Here is an 11005-nt window from a genome sequence, read left to right on the forward strand (position 1 = left end):
TGGTACTATATAACTGGCCAACATCATCATTGTTTCAAACTTTATATCCACTTTGTAACTAATAGCACAGCACCTCTTCTATCACCCCCAACAGTGAGAGAGAAAAGCTACATAATTGCATCCCAGGCAACCATAAAGGAGTACCACAAACGGGAGGGCTGAAAGTATTTACCAACTCACAGTTTTGGAGACTAGAACCCAAAATCAAGGTGTCAGTGGTCATGCTCTGAAGACTCCAGAGGGAGGTCTTTCCTTGTCCCATGCGAGTTTCTGGAGGTTCCTGGCAGTCCTTGTCATTCCATGATGCCTCAATGCATTGCTCCAGCTCTGCCTTCATCTGCACATAGCTGCCTGCTTTGTGGGCTTCCGCTCCTGTTTATACGGACATCGGTCATACTGGACCAGGACATACCATGCTGCATGATAGCCTCTTGCTGATCTAACTTACACCTTCAAAGACCTTGTAAGGGTCTTTAAGACCTTGTAAAGCTTGCATGCCACCACGTGAAGCGTATCAGTTGGTCTCTATTCACCTAGAACAGGGGAAGAGGGAGAATCAGGAACAGAATCAGGAATAGGATCATTGCTATTATGCAGTTAATTGCCTCAATGAACTGCTGTGTTGGCCATGAGACCAAAAGAATCAGAAGCTGCCTGGCTACCATCACTGAACATTTTTATCAAGAGCCCATAGAAGAATCCTGACCAGAAGGGGGGAAATACAGAGCACAATGTCCAATTTCCATGGATTCTAGACTTCCTGGAACCATGGGGGGTGGATAAACCCTGAGACCACCTTTGAACCTAAAGCCAAAATACAACCAAGAAGTCTTCTTAAAACCAAAAATAAAATAAGCTTAACTAGTTAAAAATGTCTGCCTTGAGTAGTCTATTCTTATAAGAATTTATCGACAAGGAGTCAAACTGATTCAGCCATTCAAAAGATGAAACAGGAACCTTAGGAGAGAGGCAACTCAGAAAATTACACAGACTAAAGAATTGCAGTCAATGTCACTGAATCATACACATAGAAATGGTTTGAATTGGTGTATGTTTTGCTGTGGATACTCTCAATGATAGCAACACATTTAAAATAAAAAGAACTGAAAAAGGGAAAAGATTAGAGTCTAGTTCAGCTCTCTGAAAAACAAGTAAACCAACCACTGATATTTACACGCCTTCAAATAGGGGACAGAGGAGGAAGGGAGGAAACCATAGGAAAAAAGTGCAATATGTAAGAGGCCATGTGACAATGTGGATGGGGCAGATAACTTCAGATAGTCTGATTGTGATGGTCCTGGGAAACATTTTAGATTTTTAACAATATTTATTTAACATTACTTCCAAACAGAGGCACATTCACAGATACCAGAGGTTAGAACGTCAACACATTTGGGGAGATGGGGGGAGGGGGGGTCGGAAATTCAATCCTAATAACTAATAGCAAGGAGTTGGGACCTTTCTTTATGAGCAGCTACACAGACCCAAACACTCACCTCGGCGGAGATGGATTCTCCGTCAGCTTGCACTTGCAGCCCAGAACACCACTCCAAACAGCAGAGGCTAAACCATGGGACACGGTGCTTACTCAGGGCCATGGCCAAAGGTCCTCCACCAAAACCCAGATAGGAGCACAAGGTCAAAGGTAGTCACAGTCATGAAAGACAGCCAACCAAGAAAGAAACACCAGCCATATATGAAGACCTTCCTACTAACTTTGGGGGTGAGAGTGAAGAGGCTAATTCAGAGCACTGAAAAGCTGAGGTCTTATATATGCTGTGCCCATGCAGAGAGAGGCGGAGCATGCTTTGCAAACTCACCTGCCTGCTAACACACTGCAGCTGGTCAGAGAGAGCCCTGCCTCAGCCCCATTCCGTTCCACCTGGAGCTCAACCTGCAGTTGACCTCTCAGAGACCTGGAGTTACCAAAGCCAACTTCTCTGATAAGCAACTCTCTTCTGGTGGTTCTAATGTGAGAACACTGTTTTGGATTGGATATTGTTGTACGGCATTCAGTGGTTCTGACTCTTAGTGACCCAATGTGACAAATTGAAACTGCCCCCATAGACTTTCCTTCGCTGTAATCTTTATGGAAGCAGATCCTGTGGTAATGACATAATCTGTTGTCAATTTGAGAGTAGTAAGAGTGAACGAGTGGAATTTAGCCTGGCAATCAGCTAGGTGACCTCATTTAGAGATACTAAGGAGATAAACAGCTTGCTGGAGGCAGGACACAGGCTCGCACCCTGTGAGACATGCTTGCTGACAAGACACATGGAGATACGTAAAGCCCTGGAACATGTGGAGACCCCTGCCAGCGCTGAGATGCCTCTACCACTGCTGGATCCACAAGACTTTCCAACCATTGGCCTGAGATCTTCCTGCATTCAGTGTCATTGCATGTGCTGCATGAGTCTGAAGAGATTTTTATAGATTGGTATTGGACGGATGGGCTAATATCAGAGTTATGAACTTGATCTGGACCGCGCTGGGATGTTTTCTCAATATTCAATTGCTCCTGTACATAAAGCTCTTTCTTATATAACTATGAGGGTCTCTGGATTTGTTTCTCTTCTCGTCCACTCAGACAAACACAGATCCCCAGGTGTGGTGGGTTTGAACCATTCACCCATCAGCAGCTGAGCATTTAACCATTGTGCCATCAACAGTCATGGTTTGAATAGTAAGGGGAAAAATACCTCACTGCCATTGACTGAGTCGTTTCGAATGCATAGAGCAACTTGTTGACTTTTTGCCCCTGTGAGTTTTAGAAATTGTAAATCCTGATGGGAGGAAAAGGCCTCTCCTTTCTCCTGCGGAGAACATTTCAAAATGCTGACCTGGTGGTGAGCAGCCCATGTGTCACCCACTATACTACTAGGGCTCCTTGGGTTGGAGGGTGTCTCTCCCCCACCCAACCCCCCACTTCCCAGTGTGGACATCACCACCCCTGTAAGTGTCAATATAACCCTGTTTCAAAACAGAGGCTTAGTCCGTAAATGAACTCACCCTCCTGTCTCAATTTTCAGCCAGACAGGAGCCACGTCTAGGTTAGTTATCCACAGGTGCTGTCCGGTGGACGCCCACTCAGCAGCACAACAAAATGACACATGGCCCAGTGTTGGGATGTGTGCAGTTATTGTTGCAGCCAATGTGCCAATACATTTCATCAAGGGCTTTCCTCTTTTTCGGTGACCCTCTACCAACCATCATGTCCTTCTCCTGGGTCTGGGCCCTCGAAGTAAGTAACAGCGTTGACACCCTGGTTTCTAAGGAGCACTCTGGATGTACTTCCCCCAAGAGAGAAATGATTGCTCTTCAGCAGTTCATGGTCCTTCAGAAAAGTGGATACCAGGACAATAACACTGGGAAGGCATACACACCCTCCTTAAAATAATTACCGTACATACTGGAGTATAAGACGACCCGAATATCAGCCGAGGCACTTAATTTTACCACAAAACCTGCGTTTAAAAATGTGCTAAAAAACTCGGCTTATACCCGAGTACACACGGTAACCATTCGAGATCAAAAGAGTAGGATTTACTCCAGGACAAATTTCAGAGGGTCAGGAAAGGAGGAAGTGGGATGAGAAATGTGGAATTGCAATCACTGAGGTGAGACAAAGTGGCTATGAAGTTTTCAATGGCAAACTGATCTGCTCTGTAAACCTTGGTCCAAGTCACAATAAAAAGGAAAAAGAAGAGGAGGGGTTCTTTTGCTGTTAATAAGATCACACCAGAGGAGGGTAGACCCCAGATCTAATCCCTTCTGAGTGGCCTTCTCCTAAAAGGAACAGAATAGACGGGCACATACACAGCAGGCGTCACCATGTGAGACAGCGGAAGCGAAATCAAGTCTGAGCACACCTACTAGCTTCTGAAAGATGAAAGAGACCAAGGGAGGTCTTGCCCTGTAGACACGTCTTGAATTTAGCCTGGTGGTCTCCTGAACTGAGAGACGATACATCCCTGTTCTTGAAAGCTATCCAGTTAAAGTGCTGTTTTACTAAGGCAGCATGAAGAGTTCCAAAAGGGCTCAAAATAAAATTATATACAATAAAATACGAAACAAAATTAGAAACATTTAAGATTCAGCCTGGCTGAGCCTCAGCTGAGCTGTCACTTATCCAAGCAAACCTTTGCCTGACCTCCCCTCTCCCCGCCCCACCCCTCCACCGGTCCAGATCACGTGCCGCTCCTCAAAGCACCCGTGCCAGCTGTGCTCTTTGCTTTTGCATCTGGTTTTACCCGGTTTCCACCCAGACTGGTCCGATGAGAAGCTCAATTGGAGCTGGCAGCCTGGAGTCAGCTATCCCTCAACGTCCCCTCTCTCAGCTTATAAAGCAGCATACCCAGAGTAGGGGGGGTGACTTGCCCCATCCAGTCACAACTGCACACGCTGACTAGGGGGCTGACCAACTAGGGAACTTCCCACAGGTATCCCTTACGGGCATGGGCAGCAGCCCACCAACATTTTTAATCCGGTGGCTCTGGGAGGAAAAAGTAATGTGGAAATGGCAAGCTTAAGCGATGGAAAAATACGGAAGCAGAGTCAGCAGGTTAGCAAATGAGCCTTAGGGTACTTCAGTCTGTCCCACTCGATGGCAACTTCTCAAGCAAAGGGATCGCTGGCGGCCCAGCATCTAGCTAGCACTGTGCTGGGCAGAGGAGGCACGGCTTCAGGGCATCCCCTCCAGGAAGCGGGCGTGAGCTTCCCACCGTGGCCTGGCTGTTCCTTGAGGGCTGACTTTTCTTCACCCCTAGATTCCTCGTGCCAAAGGAGTCGATAGATGCTTGCAGAACTGAACGACACCCATTTCCCAGTCTTGTTACTGGGACTGCTCCTGTGCTGGGACAAAAGGGCACATAGCTTCGGAGCACGGCAACATTCCTGCTCTACGACGGACGCATTCAGGATACTTCTCTACAGGCTTCCTTTCTCCTCCCGCCTTGCCTTGTAAGGATGAACTTTCTTCCAATCCCTCCCTGAAGTGGAGGCTGCTTAGGGTGAAGGGCACTTCATTGTCTGCAAGCCTCATCAGGGTCCCTGTGTGCCGCACAGTGGTGATGTGCTTGCTGCTAACCGCCAGGCTGCCGATTGACATCCACAAGCCTCTCCCGGGAGGAAGGCTGGAGAAATCATGGCCCTTCCCAAGCCCTCTCGGCACTTCTTCACTCTCCCATCGGTTATGGCGTACAGAGTGACTCAGTGGCAATGGGCTTGAATTTGGGGGTTGTTGCGTCACTGGGATACTTATATTATGGGTATAGCCTTTCTGGGCACATGGTATTGCCTCCGATTTTGTATCCAAGGTACGGCTACATCCCAGAAGCAAGAGAGCAAAAAGTCAAGACAGGGAGACAAAAGGGAAAGGAAAAGAAAAAAAAGAGGGCTGAATGAGGCCAGAGGGGCAGGGGGAGGGAGGAAGGGAAACCACCACCACTGGCTTGACCATACTGTATTTGTCAATGCTTTCTTATTGAGTCCTGGGGCTTAGAGACTTTTTTATTTTACAACTTTTGCAAGAAAAACTGGTGAAAGCAGAGGGAGCCCCGGAATCTAATGACCTCACCTCACTCGCCTCGCCTCCCCTCGCCACACTTAGGAGGGCAGGTCTTCATTCCAACCCCCAAGCCCTTTCCTTGAACAATTCTAGCTCCTCTTCCTCTCATTCAGTCTCCACTGCCCACTATAAAACTTCAAAACTTGTCCTAGAATTGTTTTGTGAGAAAATTATTTTCTTTATAACTTCAAAATGTCATTTTCCTTTAAAAAAATCTCTTACCTGCTTTCCACATTGATTTTTCTTTGATTTCTCATCTTTGTAAATCTTTGTGAATTAATTCTCCCTGAAAAGCATCTGAAGTCATCAATTGGTTGCCTTCATCACAATCATATGTTGGAAAGTCTTAGTAGTGGTGGGCCTGGGCTAGTTTCAAGCTCTACCGTTAGTTACCTCTAGGGAACTCAAAATAGTTAAGCAGTCACCAATAATTAGATTTTTAAATGACAACTTCTTTCCAGCTCTTGCTTTCATTATTCACTGGGATCCAGACTCAGCCAGCTGCTGGTGGGGCAGGGTGGTGGGCTGAGGGTGGAGCATGAGAGTTGCAGGGGGACCAGGGACGGGGGAAGACAGTATTGATTTCCGAGTATTTCTCAAGTGTACCAACATGCAGCCATCAACATCCCCTGGGAGCTTAGGAGAAACACAATTCCCAGACCCCTGCTCGGACCTACTGGATCAAGGCGTGCAAGTGGTCCTGATACACTGGCATTTATAAAATACTTGGAGGCTTAGATGTAGCATTTACTGGATTACAGACCTCGGTCAGAATTTTAGAAACGGATGGAAATGAATTCCATTTACTGACCCTAGTGACCCTCTCGTAGTCCACTTCCATGTACGTTCTCTCATTTATCATTCATGAGTGTATTATTTGCTTAACTCCACAGGCTGACAATCTGGTCGAGTCCTGCTAATGAGTGGCAGCTCGGACTCCTGCTGTCACCAGCTAGTCACGGATATCGGGCCTGCAGCAGGGTCACATCTAACCTTCTCCCACACGGCGCTCTCAGGAGAAATGGGAGGGTCCACCACTGTCATTTGACACTGGCTGACGAGTGTGCATATTCCCTGGACAAAAGACCAGCCCACATAAGGCGCTGACTTCTGTAAAAAAGGAGCTGGAAGGAACAGGCGATGCAGGCAGCTCCCTCTGCAGACTCCAACTCCAACACCATGAATGTGTCCTTTGCTCACCTGCACTTTGCCGGAGGCTACCTGCCCTCTGACTCCAAGGACTGGAGGACCATAGTGCCGGCTCTCTTGGTGGCTGTGTGCCTGGTGGGCGTCGTGGGGAACCTGTGTGTGATTGGCATTCTCCTTCACAGTGCTTGGAAAGGAAGGTCATCCATGATTCAGTCTCTGATTCTGAATCTCAGCCTGGCGGATTTCTCCCTTCTGCTGTTTTCTGCACCGGCCCGAGCTATAGCATACTCCAAAGGCGTATGGGATCTCGGCTGGTTTGTCTGCAAGTCCTCAGACTGGTTCATCCACACGTGCATGGCAGCCAAGAGCCTGACCATCATCGCAGTGGCCAAAGTATGCTTCATGTACGCAAGCAGCCCAGCCAAGCAAGTAAGTTTCCACAACTGCACCATCTGGTCCATCGTGGCAGCCATCTGGGCCGTGGCCAGCTTGCTGCCCCTGCCCGAATGGCTGTTCAGCACCACTAGGCATCATGCAGGCGTGGATATGTGCATCATGGATGTACCAGCTGTGGCTGAAGAGTTCATGTCTATGTTTGGTAAGCTCTACCCTCTCCTGGTATTTTGCCTTCCGTTACTCTTTGCCTGCTTTTATTTCTGGAGAGCCTACGGCAGATGTCAAAATCGAGGAACTAAAACTCAAAAGCTTAGAAATCAGATCCGCTCAAAGCAACTCACAGTGATGTTGCTGAGCATTGCCCTGACCTCAGCTGTTCTGTGGCTCCCTGAGTGGATAGCTTGGCTGTGGGTGTGGCACCGGAAGGCTGGAGGTCCGACCCCACCACAGGGGTTCTTAGCCTTGTCTCAAGTCCTAATGTTTTCCATCTCTTCAGCAAACCCGCTCATTTTTCTAGTAATGTCAGAGGAGTTCAAGGCAGGCTTGAAAGGCTTTTGGAAATGGACAATGACCAAACACCCAACTGCCTCAGGCTCGCAGGAACTACCAGGGGGTAACTCAGAGGTCCTTCCTGATAATGTTCCATCTCTGGAGTCCCCAACCTGCAGAGCAGAGAGTGAGAAGCCTGCTGTTCCCACCTCCGGCAGAGAGAAAGGCGAGAAAGCAGACATGCCCATTCTCCCTGATGTAGAGCAGTTTTGGCACGAGAGGGACACGGCTCCTCCTGCACAAGATAATGACCCTATTCCCTGGGAACACGAAGATCAAGAGACAGAGCGGTGTGAGAAATAGACTTTTTGAAAGGGCAAAACAAATTATGGTTGATTTTACATGTATTAAATGCTTATTAGTATTGCTGTGTTGACCACTTAACTATAGCAAAAAGTATCATTGTTAGGGGAAAAAATGGCTTGTGGTCTTTTTCAAAATGTAAAACTTGTCAAGTAAAACAGTTAGGAATATTAACTTTTTCACATTATAACCTGGATGTCCACAGAATTCATTTACAATACTGTCATGTGTGAGGATAGCTGTCATAAATGATCAGAAAGTCCACGTTATTTGACACATTCACATCAGCTTTTTTATGGGGCTCCCTTATAACCCAATCTGTACTGGGGCTTGAACTTATCCACTATCTGGGGACTGACCTTTCTGAACCCACCAATCTCATTTCACATAACCCCAGTTCAAAATCTGATATTTTTCCAACACACTGAACAAATTTTAGTGAGTTTTCATTTGTTTAGTAAGTATTGACTTACTTAATGAGAATTCACATTCAATTTTTCACAATGCTGTAGAATAAACAGTATCATTTTAGTCCGGTCCTAGGTCAATTTAATACTTATTATGGGGTTAAGTTTAAGTAAATTCATTCTTGCTTATGCTAAAGCCTGCTTTACTGATCTGTCTAAAGTCATCTCTATGCATCTCCAATGTGAAGATTTTGTGGTATTCTCTATTCGAATAGAGGAAAATCTTAAAAAGCCTTTTTTCTTCCCAATTGTCTCTTCTTTCAAATTGCAGGGGAGTTCTTATTCTTGTATACCTGAAACAGGTTATTTCCATCATTTCCTTTCTCTCAAGATAAACTGTAAATTGTGGTTTGTGGTACAGGTTTCACTGATTAAGGAAAACTTCAAGTACAAAGGAGGGAACAGAGAAGAGGATCTGTGTTGTTAGACTGTATCAAACTTACTCCTAACAATGAACCTAAACCCTGTTCACCTTTCAGAATACCTCATGGATATCAGAGTGATGATGATTAATAACACAAATAATAAAGATTAATATGGAAGAGGAAATTCAAATAGCCTCAAGACAATTTGGTTAAAAAGAACAGAAAATAAAAGGCACAAAGGCAATACAAAAAGGAAAGCAATCATTAAATTTTGTTCCGAAACACAATTTGAGTACTAGCCAATAGTTATTCTAGCAAGGTGAAACATACCCAATAAAACAATGATTATGCTACAAATCTTCCCCGCTACAAAAATACCATAAAGACATTTAAACATAACTCTTGGTTAGCTTATAATGGGCTCCTCTTGGGATATTTCCACTCAGAAGATCCCTCAAAAAAGAGGGCCTTCAAGGCAAATAATGGAAAGTTTGAAATACTGGTAAGGTGCTGTGGAAATATTTGTTTTAAATGTTCCTTCTGTGGACTTTTAAATTGTTCTCAACATAGAAAGTAGGTTCTACTTGGTTCATTACAAATTCTGAGGCTCAGATGAAAGTACAAGTTCATCCAAGTCCAAGGAGCCAGGGTGCAGAGTGGTTAGCGTTGGGCTACTAACTGCAGGTCAGCTATCCAAAGCCACTAAGCTGCTCTGAAGATGAACTGACTGCTCCACAAAACATCTATAGCCTCAGAAACCGCGTTACGCGGTTCTGCTCCATCCTATGATAGGGCTGCTACAGGTTGAAATTGGACTCAATGGCAGTGGTTTTCATTTTTATCCCAAGTATTGTTTTGTGATGAGATACACAAGGATTACCTTTAAAGTTGTCTGTGGTTAACAATTTGAATTAAAGATTTATGTTCACTATATAAATGTAGAATATATTCTGCCAGTGTCTGAAGCTACCTTGTAAACAAATAAAATCATTCATTTTACTTCACATCGTTTTGGGGAACTCAATGCTGTTTCTGTCTTGAATTATTATTTCAAACTCCTATCTGGCACAATGGGGGGTCTGATCGATCGCACAAGGCTCAGGGTAAATCGGATCATCAAAGAGTTTGCTCCAAATGAAGATGTAAACACTGGAGTGGTATAGTTACATTAGACCTTTCATGAAGACCCTGATGACACAACGTCCTCACTTGATGCCTGAGAAAAATCTGCATAAAGCCGATTCATTCCTTTTGAGAATACTCAAACTCAAATATTCCTGAGAAAATGGAAGACAGATTAGTAATCATTAAAGCCCTTCTCTTCACAGTTCTCTACTGTGAGAAACACAGTATTGGCGAGCAATACCATGTGAAATCCAGAGTAACAAAATCGGCATTCTAAAAATATCATCATTGAAGGGAGTCTTACATCCATAATAATTGTATCCCCTTTATAAAACACTTGCACTCCTAATACAATTTATAAACTGCTCAACAGATTTATAAAAATGAATTTTTTAAAAGAAAAAATATATCCAGAGCATCTATTAATTACAGATTTTACAGGTTAAGGAGTAGGCTGGTAATTTACCACAAGTCTCTAATACTACATAGTGTCACATCATGTCTACAGCATTTAACATGTGTAAATACTAAGTCATGCAGATGTACCAAATACACATTTACTGCGTCCCTGCTGATGACTTTGTTGGAATCATGGCAGGTGTCACATAACAGGGAAAACGAAATTCTGTTAACATATAACATTTTCTTTAAATATTTTATTTACGCAGCACTATGAAGGGATAAAATAGAGGAATCTTTTTTAAGTGGGAGGTAAAGCTTCCTAGCCAGGTTTCACAGCGTGATATGCACTGTGCACAGCACATGAAAAAGATGCCAACAGGCACAAAGCATCACTATCAAGATAAATGACAAATCCAAGAAAACAGCAAAAACAAAAACATCAGCATGTTCTAGCTATGAAGCAATGATAACCTGCTAAGAGAATGCGCGCCAAGTGTTTCTTTACAAATTCCTTCCCTTTAATGCAAATAATTTATTACTATATCCAAGCCTTTAAAACTGCAGTTATTCACTATTTAAAACCAACATCCTTTATGCCAAATAGCATTTGCTACTTCTTTTAGGAATAGGTTTTAAGTAAATAAGCCTTTAACTTATTTAACAGCAATCATATACAATCGACA

General features: G+C 44.4%; 1 protein-coding gene across 1 annotated transcript; it reads left to right on the top strand.

Moving 5' to 3' along the window:
* The first annotated feature begins 6706 nt into the window (after nt 1-6706).
* GPR151 (G protein-coupled receptor 151) lies at nt 6707-7963 on the top strand. The gene has a single exon (XM_004697066.1). It carries the CDS (start codon nt 6707-6709, stop codon nt 7961-7963), a length of 1257 nt encoding a protein of 418 aa, XP_004697123.1.
* The last annotated feature ends 3042 nt before the right edge of the window (nt 7964-11005 follow it).

This window comes from Echinops telfairi, unplaced genomic scaffold (genome assembly GCF_000313985.2).
Source record: "Echinops telfairi isolate 266 unplaced genomic scaffold, ASM31398v2 ScPeMD7_7469;HRSCAF=8507_0, whole genome shotgun sequence".
Classification (NCBI taxonomy): domain Eukaryota; kingdom Metazoa; phylum Chordata; class Mammalia; order Afrosoricida; family Tenrecidae; genus Echinops; species Echinops telfairi.